Here is a 17,582-nt window from a genome sequence, read left to right on the forward strand (position 1 = left end):
TAGTTTTCAAATGTACAATGAGTTGGGAAATTGTGTTAGATGTAAATATAAACAGAATGCAATGATTTGCAAATCCTTTTCAAACCATATTTAATTGAATGCACTACAAAGACAACATTTTTGATGTTCAAACTCATAAACTTTATTTTTATTTTGCAAATGATAATTAACTCAGAATTTCATGGCTGCAACATGTGCCAAAGTAGTTGGCACGTAGATGTTCACCACTGTGTTACATCACCTTTTCTTTTAACAACACTCAATAAACGTTTGGGAACTGAGGAAACGTAATTGTTGAAGCTTTGAAAGTGGAATTCTTTCCCATTCTTGTTTTATGTAGAGCTTCAGTCATTCAACAGTCCAGGGTCTCTGCTGTCGTATTTTACGCTTCATAATGTGCCACACATTTTCGATGGGAGACAGATCTGGACTGCAGGCAGGCCAGGAAAGTACCCACACTCTTTTTTTACGAATCCACGCTGTTGTAACATGTGCTTAATGTTGCTTGGCATTGTCTTGCCGAAATAAGACGGCGCTTAGATGGCAGCATATGTTGATCCAAATCCTGTATGTACATTTCAGCATTAATGGTGCCTTCACAGATGTGTAAGTTACCCATGCCTTGGGCAATAATGCACCCCCATACCATCACAGATGCTGGCTTTTAAACTTTGCTTCGATAACAGTCTGGATGGTTCGCTTCCCCTTTGGTCCGGGTGACACGATGTCGAATATTTCCAAAAACATTTTAAATGTGGACTTGTTAGACCACAGAACACTTTTCCACTTTGCATCAGTCCATATTAGATGATCTCGGGCCCAGAGAAGCTGGCGGCGTTTCTGGATGTTGTTGATAAATGGCTTTCGCTTTGCATAATAAAGCTTTAACTTGCACTTACAGATGTAGCAACAAACTGTATTTAGTGACAGTGGTTTTCTGAAGTGTTCCTGAGCCCATGTGATATCCTTTAGAGATTGATGTCGGTTTTTGATACAGTGTCGTCTGAGGGATCGAAGGTCACGGTCATTCAATGTTGGTTTCCGGCCATGCCGCTTACGTGCAGTGATTTTTCCAGATTCTCTGAACCTTTTGATGATATTATGGACCGTAGATGTTGAAATCCCTAAATTTCTTGCAATTGCACTTTGAGAAACGTTGTTCTTAAACTGTTTGACTATTTGCTCACGCAGTTGTGGACAAAGGAGTGTACCTCGCCCCATCATTTCTTGTGAAAGACTGAGCATTTTTTGGGAAGCTGTTTTTATACCCAATCATGACACTCACCTGTTCCCGATTAGCCTGCACACCTGTGGGATGTTCCAAATAAGTGTTTGATGAGCATTCCTACACTTTATCAGTATTTATTACCACCTTTCCCAACTTCTGTTGTTGGCATCAAATTTTAAAGTTAATGTAAATTTGCAGAAAAAAAATGTTTATCAGTTTTAACATCAAATATGTTGTCTTTGTAGCATATTCCACTGAATATGGGTTTAAAATGATTTGCAAATTATTGTATTCCGTTTATATTAACAGCTAACACAATTTCCCAACTCATATGGAAACAGGGTTTGTATATTGCCTTTATACCCATCCAACCTGCTTTTACTGTATCAACCCTTGTGGATCCTGAGGTCCTCTGCTACTGGCCTTTTATTTTTATCAAATGCCAGAAAAAAGACCCACAGTGAGGCGGAATTCAGCCACTATAGCCCTTATCTGTGGAGCAGCCTGCCAGAAAGCCTCAGGACTGCAGAGACTTTTGTATGTTTTTTTTAAACTAAAGATACCTTTTTAATCAGGCTTTTTACTCATCAAGTTAATGACAATTGTTTTTTTTTGTCTTATTTTCCATCTTATTTATTGCTATTATTACTATCATTCTCCTAGTGTTATGTTTTTATTAACTTTTTAATGTATTTATATTTTTTACATAGGACAGACTTATTTATCTCACAATAGGGAAATTACGTTGTTGCAGTGCAGGTTTTTATATACAGTAACAGAAGTAAAATGTAATGAAAAAACAAAAAAAAGTAATAAATACTACATATTGCTCACTATATGTGTAGATGGAAGATAAAATACAACAAAAAAACATTAACATCCGTATTGCACACTAAGAAAAAACATCACGGCGTTGTACAGTCTTATGACTGGGGGCAGAACGGACCTGCGGTAGCGCTCCTTCTTGTACTGTGGATGTAACAGTCTGAAGGAGCTGCTTTGTGCCTCCACAATGTTGTGCATGGGGTGAGAGGAATTGGGCGTTATGGATGTCAACTTGGTCAGCATTCTTCTGTCAGCCACCTCCTCAATGCTGTCTAGGGACAGCCGAGGACAAAGTCAGCTCTCTTACTCTTAATCAGTTTATTAAGTCTATACCTGTCTCTGATCGTGCTGCCCCCACCCCAGCAAACGACAGCATAGATCACCGCAGAAGCCACCACAGTGTTGTAAAAGGTGAGGAGCAGTGACCTGCACACCCTGAAGAACGTCAATCTCCTCAAGAGGTGTACATGACTATGACCCTTCTTGTACAGAGTGTGTAAATTGTGAGTCCAGTCCAGTTTATTGATGGGGTGCACACCCAGGTATTTAAATGAGTCCACTATTTCTGTATCTGATCCCTGGATGTTCATCAGTGTGGATGGTGGAGCTGACCGCCAAAAGGCAATCACAAACTCAATTTTTTTTTTTTTTAACTGGTATTCAAGTGCAGGTGAGTGCATTACAGTGTATGGACTTGTTCTAGGCTGAGGCTCAGGTTTAAAATATAATGGCCCACAACAGTTAACTGGTCCGCACATTCCCTGAGTAGCTTGGAACTGATGCCATCTGGGCCTGGAGCCTTCCTGACCTTGTTCCTTCCCAACTCCCTCCTCACTTGATCAAGACTGATAGAATGAGAAGTGGGTGATAGCTGGGTGCGGTGAACTGGGCTAATGGGTTGTGGGAGGCTTTCTGAGAGGGGGAGGGGGTTGTTGGCTAGTTCGTCTAGCATTGATCACAGCAGAATAAGATAGAAGAACTATAATAAGTTTATTAAATAAGTATGAACAAGAAGAATATGACCTACTGCATTGTCCATTCACTGCCGTTTCACTGAGCGCTTTGTATTACAGCAGGCCCATAATAATAATGAACTGTGAAGGTTGAGCAATAATAATACGGGCTGCTTTCTTCATAGCAGGCCCATAAAAATAAAGGATAAGTCAAAGCATTATTAATATAGGCTGGCTGCATTGCCGCGCCCATTCCCTGCTGCTGTGCAGCATGTGAATGGGTGCTTGCTTTGCAGTAGGCCGTTAATTGTTATAGTCGTAAATTCCTGGCGCCTTGTCAAGTTTCTCTGTTTACATTTCAACACTTTGCAATATTTTGTTAGACTTTATTAGGCATTAATTTTGCTCCTTAATTTTAAGAGGTTATTGTTCAGTGTTTAATGTGATTTTAGAATTTTGTTTAGATTGAGTGTTTTCCATGGTTGTGTTGACATTTTCCTTCCTCTCTGCCTTGATAGCTGAGGGGATTTTAATCAGAGGAAGGTCACAATTCAAATAAAAATGTTTACATTTAGTATAGTTCTAGTTCCTATATTTGATAAGTTATAAAAAATATCCATAAAAGTGATAAAAAATATCAATAATTATGGATATTGCCCGATATAAAACACTTACAGTATATTGCAAAAGTTTTCACCCATATCGCAGAGCCCTAATCCAGGTTAATACCGTCATGCTCTTATTTTTGACAAGAAATCACAGTGTGCACGTTTTGATGCTATATACGAGACAATAGTGGCCATTGTTGCGTTTGCTAAAGATGAAGTTAACAATACTCCAATACATGCCGAGACAAACAGATTTTTCATGTCTCAATTTTGAGACACTGTGTCTCAAATTTCATGTCTTTTTAAGTGAGCACTTTTTTGGTATGAACTAGAACACAGTGGACCAGGGCGATGAGTCGGTCCACATAGACGGCTTGTCGACATAAGCAGGTGCATTGTATTATTTGTTTTCAGGTATTGGCGTCCCCATCATGTTGGCATACGTCTACGGGGTAGTGCCCATCTCGTTGTGCCGGAGCGGCGGATGCGGCGTGTCAACAGGCAACGGCAAAGGGGTGCGCATTGAGTTCGACGATGAGAACGACAACATGGGTGGTGGCGCCGCCGCTACGGGTAAGCCACGATAAACTCTCCTTTATAAGTTTCTCAATCAAGTCTCAGTAAAACCTGATCCCGGAGCAGATACCACTTCAGTGGCAGAGACCAGACTGAACAACCCCAGCCTTTGTGACGGCGCCAGCGTGGGGGGGCTGACAGGATTGAGCCTCAGCGTGAGTGGTAGCCACATGGAGCGTTGCGGCGTCAGCTCGGCCCAGCGGGACAACATGAGCGACAATGTTAGCACCACAGCCCTCGCCGGAACCAGCATCACTGGCAGCCTTTCTGGAAGCTGCTACAACAGGTATTAATTCGCATCAACACCTTCATGACTGTGGCGAACGATCACACCATTGCCCGTTGGATTCTTTCCAGGATGGAAGTGCAGGCTGACGTCCAAAAGGAGCGTTGCAGTCTGAGTGGCGAGTCGGCCACCGTGAGCCTCGGGACCATCAGCGACAACGCCAGCACGAAAGCAATGGCCGGCTCCATCCTAAGTGCCTACATGCCTCTGGAAAGGTCAGCAAGTCAAGTATCCTTACACGTCTTGATTATTTTGGGCTCTCTGTTGATGAAACCTGACAATTAGGGCTGGGTAAAATATTCATTTATCGATCGATATCTTTTAATTCTTAGCAAGGCCTAATAAAGATTATCCCTACAGCCCCAAGTAGTTTTGTGCGTGGGGCAGCAGTAGCAGCTGACTATGCTAACATTAGCTGCCAACAACAAGCCATCCAGAGAAAAACAAGATAAAGTGAGGGACTTACTAACATTATCACCTGATTCTACGCGGACCGTGAAGATAAAAACCGTAAGTGAAACCATTGCAACATCTGTTGGCGAAGTTTTACAGCCGCACTTGCCGGCTTCGGTCCGTGTTTGAAGTAAACCCGACAAACACATTATGATCATTCCATGTAAACATCAGACTGAAATAGTTATTATTATTGATAATATTAGTAATTGAGTCTTGTAAGATCACAGCTGAAAAAATGACAGCTGTCGTTCTCGGAAGGTTCTTTTGTTTACATGTTCATCTATCACAGGGGCGCCTATTTCGTCGATCGTGAGCTACCGGTCAATCACAGAGGGTGTGTGTCAATCGATTGCCAGCCAAGTATCAAGAAAATAGACCTAAAAATTAGCGGTCATCAATCTTCACCAAAACATCCTTTTCGTCACTTGATTGACATTCACGGCACCCAAGGGTCTTCTGAGATGATGCTGGCTTCTGCAAGCTCATTATTAAGAAAAAATGACCAACAGGAAGGCGAGAAACACTTTATTTCTGCACTCGCACTATACCTGCTGTCAAAACTCTAAAAGAGCAACTACACAGTTCCGAGGTCGGGTCCTGGGGGCAGCAGCCTAAGTAGAGAAGACTAGACCTCCCTCTCCCCAGCCACTTAATCCAGCTTCTCGTTCCAAGGCCAGCCAGGAGACATAGTCTTCCCAACGTGTCCTGGGTCCATGGCCTCGTACCGGTCGGACATGCCCTAAACACCTCCCTAGGGAGGCGTTCATGTGATATAAACGTGCTGCTTCATCCTGCCCGCACTAACAAAATAGGAATCTCAGAAAGCTGGCGTGCACAAGCTAGCAAGCTACGGAATTTGCCGCCACTGAATTTCTTGTAAAGTGTAAAAAAAAACTAGTATGAAAGCTGGACAAATAAGATGCCAAAAACCAACCACTTTCATGCGGTATGGACAGAAAGGAGGACTTTTTTTGTCCTCTGTTTGGAAATGCAGAGGTTATCAGCACTTCTGTCTGATTCTAATCAATGCAAGTCATCAGAATCAGGTAATAAACCAATTTATATTCTTGTCTTCAGGAAAGAAAGGAATCTGTTTAACATGCATGTATTTTCATTTAACACCTTGTTAACAAAAATGTTGCTTTAATAAATAAATAAATGTAAATTACATCCATGAATGAGGTAGATCGCCTCGACTGGGTCAATTGAAAAGTAGCTCGCTTGCAGAAAAAGTGTGGGCACCCCTGTTTTAGTACACAAGCAGTGCAAGTATGCCAGAAAAACTTCACGTTGCGTTACATCCTGTCTGACTGCGGTAACAAGAGTCCCAGAAGAATAGCTAACATTTTTACTGTTGTTATAGCGCTTTTCTACCCCTTTTTAAGGAGCCCAAAGCGCTTTGACAGTATTTCCACATTCGCCCATTCACACACTGATGGCAGGAGCTGCCATGCAAGGCGCTCACCAGGACCCATCAGGAGCAAGGGTGAAGTGTCTTACCCAAGGACACAATGGACGTGACTAGGATGGTAGAAGGTGGGGATTGAACCAGCAACCCTCAGATTGCTGGCACAGCCACTCTACCAACTTCGCCACGCCGTCCCCGTTGCACTTGAAGAAACAATACCTTAGTGAAATTTGCAATACAATTCCCGGTACACTTTCACATGCAAATCCTTATTAACATTGTAATTTTGCGACTTGAGGAAGGTAAAATAATCCATACGATTTTTTTTATGGTGAAGAGAAAAAAACTAAGTTGATTTGTATTATGTAGCAGATTTAAGACATTTTCAAAATTTACATGGTTAATGGTTAATAGATTTTGAACATTATGAAGGGATTTGACAAATAATACCCAGCCCCAGTGACGAGTACCGTATTTCTTTGAATAGCCGCCGGGGCGCTAATTATATTAAAACCTCTTCTCACTCCTGCGCTTATTCAAGGCATGCGGTAAAAGTAAGCAGGCGCTAATCATTTTAAAACTTCTTCTCACCCCTGCGCTTACCAATGGCATGCAGTAAAAATTGAGTGTGATGTAAGGATACCATCATGAAAAGCACATTTAATAAAAATGTCATCGCGCCCGCCTTTCCACAATGCTATCTGCATGCCGGCCTGACGCATGCATTTCGCTGCTTCTCGTATGAGATTGCAAGGCATACTTGTTCAACAGCCATACCGGTTACACTGAAGGTTGTGATATAAACAACTTTAACACTCTTACTAATATGCGCCACACTGTGTAAACCATAACCAAACAAGAATAACAAACACATTTCTGGAGAACATCGGCTCTGTAACACATAAGCGCAACACAGCAATTACCCAGAATGCCATGCATCCATGACTCTTACTGGCTATATTATACACCGCCGCGCCCCCAACCCCGCCCACTTCAACTGATGCACGCAGGGGTCGGGGTTGTATAATATAGCCAGTAAGAGTCATGGATGCATGGCATTCTGGGTAATTGTTATATTGCGTTTATAATGTGTTACAGAGCCGATGTTCTCCCGAAATGTGTTTTTCATTCTTGTTTGGTGTGGGTTCACAGAGTGTGGCGCGTATTAGTAAGAGTGTTAAAGTTGTTTTATATCACAACCTTCAGTGTGATCTGTATGGCTGTTTAACAAGACCCCTGGTTTACACATAGTACAAGCAAAAAAAAACTCCGCCATTTTGAAAATGACAACAGGGGAAGCGTCACTAGTGACGTCACGAATTCCACCAGGCGGTAATAGTAAGCATGCGCTAATAATTTTAGGAAACGAGTTTGACCTGGCAGTAATTCAAGGCAGGCGCATATTACATGCCCGGCGGTAATTCAAGAAAATACGGTATATATAACAGGCAAGGAGCAATTGCATTTCAGTTATTCTTTAATTTGACGATTATGTACAAGTTTTCCCTCTTTTTAAAAAATAAAAGTGTGACTGTGTGCTGTACAGAGACAACAGTGTGGAGGGTCAAACAGACGTGGAGTCCAAAGAGGAAAAGGTGAGACACTGCAGCGCTAGCAGCAGCCTGGATGAAGTCAGCTGTAGCAGCAGCGGGACCACGGGCTTCAAAGGGGCGATGGCCGGTCCGTCCGACGATCATGGCCGCCCTCCTTCGCCCTGGTCAAAAGAGGCCTCCGCGGCAGCGTGCAATTAGAGCAAAGGGAAACTGTGGAAGCGAGGCAAGGCGGAATCCAAAATGAACCACACGGACGCTCAGCTGCTGGAGCGCCGCAGCACCAACTCCTCAGAGTTCGACCTGCCTTCGCTGAGCGGCAGCCTGCCGTCGGTGGCCGACTCGCACTGCAGCCACTTGTCGTCGGAGCTCAGCTGCTCCGACCCAGAAACTGTGAGACCAGCTCACCCCCTGTGCTCTGACACGGCGGAGCCTCGTGCAGCCGCCACCACCTCTGTCGTCTTGGGCGAGCTGGCCGTCACGCCCATGCCCGAGGTGGAGCACGATCGCCTGGAGCAGCTTCTGCCTCATAGGAGCCACTCTGCCTTCAGCCACTGCCTCGTGTCTTCATCGCCGCCTGCCTCCCCTACAGATAGTGGTCTGTTCATCACTGAAGAGGGTGAAGGCAACATCGCCGATACCCATGACAACCTGAGCGGACCCACTCGTGACACTGCTGCACCGTCTGTGAGCCCCACAAGTAGGCGCTGCATTCAAACTGAGATCTAACATGTTCACTTACTCACCTTTAAGTTGGGATCTGATTGTGTCTTATTGGCTGTTAATGGCCTACTGAAACCCACTACTACCCACCACGCAGTCTGATAGTTTATATATCAATGATGAAATATTAACATTGCAACACATGCCAATACGGCCTTTTTAGTTTACTAAATTACAATTTTAAATTTCCCGGGAGTTTCGTCTTCGAAACGTCGTGTAATGATGACGTGTACGCAAGACGTCACAGGTTTTTAGAAAGTATGAGCACTGCGCACACACACCTAAATGTCGTCTTCTTTAACGGCATAATTACACAGTATTTTGGAGATCTGTGTTGCTGAATCTTTTGCAATTTGTTCAATTAATATTGGAGAAGTCACAGTAGAAAGATGGAGTTGGGAAGCTTTAGCCACACACAAACACACGGTGTTTCCTTGTTTAAAATTCCTGCCGGTGAAACTTTCCTATGGAACAGAGCGAACATGTTTCCCTACCACATGTCAACCAGCAGGTTTCAGTGAGAAAATTGTGGTTAAAAAGTCGCTTCTTACCGGAGAGAAGCTGAGCTTGTGCCGTCCATAGCTGCCGTCGACTCCCCTGAGACACTGCGAGTCAACACATCCGTGGAGACACCCTTCCGACTATCAGATAATATTAAACTCACTAAAACACTAGCAAAACACAATAGAAAGATAAGGGATTTCCCAGAATTAACCGAGTGAACGTGTCTAAAAACATCGGAATCCGTCCCAATGCAATCGCGTTTTTTTTTTAAACTTTTTTTTTTATTTCTCTAGTCCGTCGCTATCAATATCCTCAAACACAAATCTTTCATCCTCGCTCAAATTAATGGGGAAATTGTTTTCTCGGTCCGAATAGCACTTTTTGTTGGAGGCTCCCGTTAAAAACAATGAATATGTGAGGAGCCATCAAACATGTGACGTCATCGTCTGCGACTTCCGGTAGAGGCAAGGCTTTTCTCTTAGCACCGAAAGTTGCGAACTTTATCGTGGATGTTCTCTACTAAATCCTTTCAGCAAAAATATGGCAATTTCTCGAAATGATCAAGTATGACACATAGAATGGACCTGCCATCCCAATTTAAATAAGAAAATCTCGTTTCAGTAGACCTTTAAGACAGGAACGGAGAATGTCATCGTGGGTTTAAGGGGTCAATGAGTCAAGCGTTTTGTAGCGTGGAAGTTGAGCATAAGGTTTTTTACGGAGGTCGAATTGAATGTGCGTGCGCAGGTTGGTTTTACACATAACTTTAATTTTTTACGTCATTGCTGCATCCACCACCGTGCTACACTTTTCTGAGGGACCATTTAGTAGCACATTTTCAGATCGATTGAAACAGACTGTGGTGATTAGCTTATCACTTGTTTATTTGTGCAAAGTGTCTTGCTTATTTTCCATTTTGGGGAAGTTGTTTTTATTGTATTTGTATGTTGCAGCTCTGTGTTGGGTCCAAAGTTTTTATTTAAAATCGAATGTTGTCACAAGACTTCTTGTGGATCCTACCTACAGTCTTTTAATATTGATTAAAAATGTTGGATCAGCTAAAAATGTATATGTGGTTTTAACCTATGCAAAAAAGCACCTTGAGTTGCTGCAAGTATTTTCTTTTAATTCTCTTTGACTGGTCAAAGTTAAAAGAACAAGCAGAGTAGCAGCTGTACAACTTCACAGCCAGAAAAAAAAGAACAATCAACATGCAAAACTGGTGTCTTTTAGTACATTTGAAATCTTTCATTTGAAATATTCATGCTTGATTCCCCTTTTTAGTAATATTCAAATTGTGCATCTTTTTGTTTTTTACTATTATACCTTTTTTTTTTATGGCAAATGCTAGTAACTGTTTGCCCCTATTAAGTGCCTTTTGGGGATAACACTTTGCAAGGTTATCCTGTTTTTGATCCCCCCAAATAAATCCTGTAAGCCTGAATGCTTTTAAGAGGGTTTTCTTCCTCGTTATTATAATTGTTTGTATAATTCTTTAAAGACTGGGGCCAGACCTTTTTTATCCCCCTATTTTTTAGCATCACACACACTCAAAATATACATTTACTAATTATGGGCTTTGTAACGTGCATTTAAATACATATCTTTAAACAATAAAATTTTCAAATCAAGTTGGTGTGGTTTGATAATTGAGCAAATGATCAGGTACATGTTTATGGTCTAGATCGGAGGTCCCAACCTGGGGCTCTAGAGCCGTATGCGGCCCTTTATCACCACCCTAGTGGCTCCTTGGCGCTTTTTCAAAAATGTATGAAAATGGAAAAGATGGGGTGAAATATATATTGTTTTATTCCGGCTTATGTAGGAGGACAAACATGACACAAACCTTTCTAATTGTTAAAAAGCCCACAGTTTAATATGTTTGTGTTTATGCTTCACTGATGAGTATTTTGCTTGTGCAGATAGGTTGATTGGTAACACTAAATTGGCCCTAGTGTGTGAATGTGAGTGTGAGTGTTGTCTGTCTATTTGTGTTGGCCCTGCGATGAGGTGGCGACTTGTCCAGGGTGTACCCCGCCTTCCGCCCGATTGTAGCTGAGATAGGCGCCAGCGCCCCCCGCGACCCCGAAAGGAAATAAGCGGTAGAAAATGGATGGAGTTTTGTCCTAATTTCGGCGGTTCTTGAACTCACCGTAGTTGTGTAGACTGATGCAGCAGTTTGTTTACGTGTTTTACTACATTGTTTCATTGCTTTGTTGATTTTACTGACTTATGTGGAACGCTGATCAGGCATATTTGGTTAATGCATGGCTGCAAGCTAATCGATGCTAACATGCTATTGGGGATAACATCCTTCACTGCAATGAGGCGGCAACTTGTCCAGGGTGTAGCTGAGATAGGCACCAGCGCCCCCCTCGACGTCAAACAGAATAAGCGGTAAAAAATGGATGGATGGATTGATATCTTTCATTATCATACTTATATTAGGTTTTTACGTATTTGCCGGTCCAGACATACTTATTTCTTGTCTTTCTGGTTTAATATAGCTCTTTCAACATTTTGGGCTGCCGACTGACCCCTGGACTAGACTGATAATACCAGACTGATATTTTGCACTTAAAATGTCATAATCAATAAATAATTTTGTCACCAGTGCAACATGACGAAAATAATGTAAGAAAAACAGATGTTGCGTAAAGAATCATGTTTATGGTTTGTGAAACCTTCAATCTACTAGTAAAATATAATACATTTAGTATAACCCTATTTCAAAGACGTTGACCACATTAGTCCAGGGCAAGATTTAAAACCACTGTATTTAGAGTTCTCAAATCTGGACTAGATCATCCCACAGACCCTGAAGGTTATTAAAAACACAGGTAGTGATTTGTGAAACTTTATCGCATTTTCACAAACAGAATAAAGATACATTTAACCATTCTTAGACATTAGAAGATTACATCAAAAACCTAAAGTTCTTAAATCTGGACTGGATTAACTTATGGAACTTAAACATTCATAAAAACAAAATTTTTGATTTGTGAATGTCATTTAAAACCTGTATTCTACTTGCGCTTCAAGTATTTTGTGTGCATAAACCATAGGGTTCACAAATCTTAACTTTTGTTGTAATGATTCGCAACATAACATTTATATTTCAGTTACATTGTTATTTTGTCATAAATTCGCGCTCATAACCAAATGATTCCACAATGATAAAATTTCAACTCAGAGGTGTCAGTCTATTGAATTGAAACTTCAACGTTGTTATTGTTTGACAGCACTGGTGTGTTTAAGTCTTTAAAATCCGATTAATCACACTGTGGAATTTTGATTAATCACAGTTGCAGCCAAAGCTCTGAGCACTGTTAATATCATTACCATTAGCATAGCTTGTTGTTGATTTACAAATCGCATTCTTGCTCACAGCTGCCTTAAAAATGTGTTTTGCTTTAAAATAGCATTTTGCTTCGGTGAAAAGATAATTAATTTCTACAATATATGCAAATTAGAATTTGTCTCAAGTGCTGGTATTTTAAAGCAAAATTTGCCACCGAACTCACCAGTTGCAGTCTCCTCACTCATTATGTATTGACCTGATCAGACCGTATAATAACCCGTGACAACTTTCAGGTAAGCATCCACCATTAAAGTAAATGGGCAGGTGTCGTCTAAATAAACTGCGTAGTTATTTGTCAATCTGCCTTTTCATATTGGATTCATGCCATCATTTTCTGTAATTAATGATAACTTTTACAGCCAAAGTACACACATGAAATATACACACAATACGATAAAGCCTAATGAAGAGATTGAACAGTGGTGTGGCACAATGCAATAATGGATGAAATGTGCTACTTTTTAGAAAAATCATACAAACCCAAAACCAGATAAATTGGCACATTGTGTAAATCGTAAATAAAACTGAATACAATAATTTGCTAATCCTCTTTAATCTATATTCAATTGAATGGACTGCAAAGATACTTAACGTTCGAACTGGTAAGCATTATTTTTTGCAAATATTAGCTCATTTGGAAGGTCCTGAGTTCAATCAGTTTGCATGTTCTTCCCGTGACTGCGTGGGTTCCCTCCGCGTACACCAGCTTCCTCCCACCTCCAAAGACATGCACCTGGGGATAGGTTGATTGGCAAACACTAAATAGGCCCTAGTGTGTGAATGTGAGTGTGAATGTTGTCTGTCTATCTGTGTTAGCCCTGAAGATGAAGTGGCGACTTGTCCACGGTGTGCCCCGCCTTCCGCCCGAATGCAGCTGAGATAGGCTACAGCACCCCCCGCCACTCCAAAAGGGACAAGCGGCAGAAAACTGATGGATGGAATTTGATGCCTGCAACATGTTTCAAAAAAGAATGAGAATGTTGAGGAATGCTCATTAAACACTTATTTGGAAAATTCCACAGGTAAACAGGCTAATTGGGAACAGGTGGGTGCCTTGGTTGGGTATAAAACTGGCTGTCGTGAAATGCTCAGTCATTCACAAACAAGGATAGGCCGAGGGTCACCACTTTGTCAACAAATGAGTGAGAAAATTGTCGAAGTGAAAGAACAACATTTCTCAACGAGCTATTGCAAGGAATTTAGGGATTTCCCCATCCACGGTCCGCAATACCATCAAAAGGTTCGGAGAATCTGGAGAAATCGCTGTACGCAAGCTGAAACCAACATTAAATGCCCGTGACCTTCGATCCCTGGCAGTACTGCATCAAAAACTGACAGTGTGTAAAGGATATCACTACATGGGCTCAGGAACACTTCCGAAAACCACTGTCAGTAACTACAGTTTATCACTACATCTGTAAGTGCAAGTTAAAACTATTATGCAAAGCAAAAGCCATTTATCAACAACACCCAGAAACACAGCTGGCTTCGCTGGACTTAAGCTCATCTAAGATTAACTGTTGCAAAGTGTAAAAGTGTTCTGTGGTCTGAGGAGTCCACATTTCAAATTGTTTTTGGAAACTGTGGGCGTCATGTCCTTCAGAACAAAGAGGGAAAAGAACCATCCGGATTGTTCTAGGCGCAAAGTTTAAAAGCCAGCATCTGTGATGTTATAGGGGGGTGTATTAGTGGCCAAGGCATGGGTAACTTACACATCTGTGAAGACACCATTAATGCTGAAAGGTACATACAGGTTTTGGAGCAACATATGTTGCCATCCAAGCAACGTTATTATGGATGCCCCTGCTTATTTCAGCAAGACAATGCAAAGCCATGTGTTACAACACCTTGGCTTCAAAGTAAAAGAGTGCAGGTACTTGACTGGCCTGCCTGTAGTCCAGACCTGTCTCCCGTGGAAAATTTGTGGTGCAATATGAAGCCTAAAATACCACAACAGAGACCCCGGACTATTGAACAACTTAAGCTGTACATCAAGCAAGAATGGAACAGAATTCCGCCTCAAAAGCTTCAAAAATTGGTATCCTCCGTTCCTAAATGTTTACTGAGTGTTGTTAAAAGGAAAGGCCATGTAACACAGTGGTAAAAATGCCCCTGTGACAACTTTTTTGCAATGTGTTACTGCCATTAAATTCTAAGTTAATGATTATTTGCAGAAAAAAAAAATTCCCAGTTCGAACATTGAATATTTTGTCTTTGCCTGATGTCTCACGAGCGGCTGCCTAACTCCATGATGGCTGTCACTCTGGTTCCGGTCATCAAAGACAATGCAGGTAAGGTGGGAAGCATGGATAATAACAGGCCTATTGCACTTGCAAGCATACTTTCTAAAGTTATACAGAGAATTTTATTAGACCGCTTAAGCGCTTTTCTTACCACTGCTGACAATCAGTTTGGTTTTAAAACTAAGCATGGTACAGACCTTTGTATCTATGCATTGAAAGAAGTGACTGATATGCATAAAGGTAAGAACTCCTCAGTGTTAGTTGGCTATATTGACGCGTCGAAAACCTTGGATAGAGTCAACCATCAGAAACTATTTTTAAAACTGAAAGAGAGGGTCGTGCCTGTGCCTGATAGTATCATCAGAATTATGTCATATTGGTATGCTAATCAAAGCATGCAGATCAGATGGGGTGATAAATGCTCAGCAACATTTAAGGTTGGGAACGGGGAATGCCAGGGGGGAATTTTCTCCCCTGCCTTTTTCAATCTGTATATGAATGACCTATCTGTCCAGCTCAATACCTGTAGAACAGGATGTGTACTTGGTAATACTGTGGTTAATCATCTGATGTATGCGGATGATTTAGCCATCCTGTCTCCTAGCAGTGCTGGCTTTCAACAGCTGCTGAATATATGTACAGATTATGGTTTAAAATATGATGTGAAATATAATGCAAAGAAGAGTGTCATGATATGTAGAACAAGAGAAGACAAGGATCTATCTTTTCCTTCATTCTATCTGTCAGGACAGGTGCTGAGTGTGTGTGATAAAACTAAGTATCTGGGGCACATCATTACTGATCTATTGGGGGACAATCATGACCTATACAGACAGCGGCTTATGCTGTATGCCCAAGCCAACATGCTGAGAAAGAAATGTTATTATTGTACAAATGATGTAAAGATCAACTTATTCAGAGCCTACTGCACTCCTCTGTATACTGCCCCCCTGTGGGTAAAGTATAAACAGAAAAGCTTTCAGAAGCTGCAGGTTGCTTATATTGATTGTATGAGGCTTCTCCTGGGAGTTCCAAGAAGCGCCAGTGCAAGCCAGATGTTTGTTAGTGTTGGGGTGCCCTATTTCTCAGCGCTGCTATGCAACCGTAGAAGTTTATGTGTAGGGCATCTGAGTCTGAAAATGTCATAATCACTGTGCTAACGGACCCAGGTACTCATCTGGTCTGTGGAACCCTTGGCACACATGTTTGTATGTCCGAAAATGACATTTGGGCTTTATGTTTTATGTTTGTTTTGTTGTTTAATGTTTTGTTTTCTTTTTAATGTTTTGTATTGGGATTTTATGTTTAATGGATCTTAAGGTCTGCAACAAAGATTGATGATTTGCAGTCTATTCAATTGAATATGAGTTGAAAAGGATTTGCAAATCATTGTATTCTGTGTTTATTTGGGAATTACACAAGGTACCAACTTCGCTGGTTTTGGGTTTTGTACATTGCACACAGTAAAATCAGTTTATAACACAAATGTTATCATGCCCACATGAAATGGTCTGTATTCAGAAAACTATTTTTGGGTAATTCTGGAAACAAAGCTCTTTTCACCACAATGAGACTTGGCCTTTTGCATCATAAGAGTGGTTTGAAATCTCAGTAAGGCACACTCAAACCACTTCTTGTTTTTGCACTAGACCTTATGATTTCTGAGCCGGTCTCCACCTTCTGCATGGAAGGGGGGAGGATCTCCGGGATGAAGATCCATCACATTTGATGAGGCTGAACAAACGTGGCAAAAAAAAAGATCAGAAAATTGGATCTGGACACATTTTGGCAAACAAACCAATTTCTTACTGAACCTATCGTCCATAAGGCTCTGTCTCAGCAGGCCGGTCACCACCAGAAGCTCTGCCTCGGCCTCCCTAACGTTGGGGTCCAGCTCTAGGACCTCCTGGAGGTCACTACTGGCTGACAAGTAGTCCTGAAAGACAAAAGATCACATAAAAATTTAAATGAAACATTGATGAGACATTGGGGTGGGGGTGTTAAGGGAGGTTTAGTCGACCTGTAGACCCTTATGAGCCAGAGCTCGTCTGTAGAAGGCCTTCTTGTTAGTTGGCTCCAAGAGGAGGGCAGCGTCACAGTCCTGCTTGGCCTCTTGGAAGCGACTCAGCTTTAGCAGACTAATGGCTCTGGAAGAAGATACAAAACAAAGAGCATATTCAAAAACAATTTTCAGTCATTTCATTCAAAAAGGGAAAGAAATCAAAGTCCTTAAGGTAAATTTTTGTTCACACACGAGACAATTTGGAGTTCCTAATTTGTGTAAAGATGAATGACAATTTAAAGTAGAGTCCCCATTAACCGGATTAATATTTTTGTGGACATAGACTATTTGAGTCTTCAAATAGCTTGTTAGCATCAAGGCCTGAGTAAACCTAACATACATTTTGGTCAACTTGAAGGACAATTTCATGACATTTGAAGCACACGAAGGAATCGAAGCTTACCCTTGGCGGCCAATCTACATAGATATTGTTATTATGTTATATACAAACCCCGTTTCCATATGAGTTGGGAAATTGTGTTAGATGTAAATATAAACGGAATACAATGATTTGCAAATCATTTTTAACCCATATTCAGTTGAATATGCTACAAAGACAACATATTTGATGTTCAAACTGATAAACATTTAGTTTTTGAAAATAATCATTAACTTTTGAATTTGATGCCGGCAACACGTGACAAAGAAGTTGGGAAAGGTGGCAATAAGTACTGATAAAGTTGAGGAATGCCCTTTAAACACTTATTTGGAACATCCCACAGGTGTGCAGGCTAATTGGGAACAGGTGGGTGCCATGATTGGGTATAAAAACAGCTTCCCAAAAAATGCTCAGTCTTTC

General features: G+C 41.4%; 2 protein-coding genes across 3 annotated transcripts in view; one reads left to right on the forward strand and one right to left on the reverse strand.

The window, feature by feature from the left end:
- The window catches only part of rnf19a (ring finger protein 19A, RBR E3 ubiquitin protein ligase), a 43,896-nt gene extending 33,148 nt beyond the window's left edge, over positions 1 to 10,748 (forward strand). The window contains 4 exon segments of the mRNA XM_061898296.1: positions 4,029 to 4,187; positions 4,257 to 4,476; positions 4,548 to 4,691; positions 7,887 to 10,748. Coding sequence (XP_061754280.1) covers positions 4,029 to 4,187; positions 4,257 to 4,476; positions 4,548 to 4,691; positions 7,887 to 8,619 — 1,256 coding nt within the window. The 3' untranslated portion in view covers positions 8,620 to 10,748.
- spag1a (sperm associated antigen 1a) overlaps positions 7,556 to 17,582 on the reverse strand; it is a 32,023-nt gene continuing 21,996 nt past the window's right edge. For both annotated transcript variants that reach the window (XM_061898332.1, XM_061898333.1), the window contains exons 6-7: positions 16,742 to 16,868; positions 7,556 to 16,657 (exon numbers count right to left, since the gene is read on the reverse strand). In XM_061898332.1, coding sequence (XP_061754316.1) covers positions 16,367 to 16,657; positions 16,742 to 16,868 — 418 coding nt within the window. In that variant the 3' untranslated portion in view covers positions 7,556 to 16,366. The remainder of the gene's footprint in view (positions 16,658 to 16,741; positions 16,869 to 17,582) is intronic.

Source organism: Nerophis ophidion, linkage group LG04 (assembly GCF_033978795.1).
Source record: "Nerophis ophidion isolate RoL-2023_Sa linkage group LG04, RoL_Noph_v1.0, whole genome shotgun sequence".
Lineage (NCBI taxonomy): Eukaryota > Metazoa > Chordata > Actinopteri > Syngnathiformes > Syngnathidae > Nerophis > Nerophis ophidion.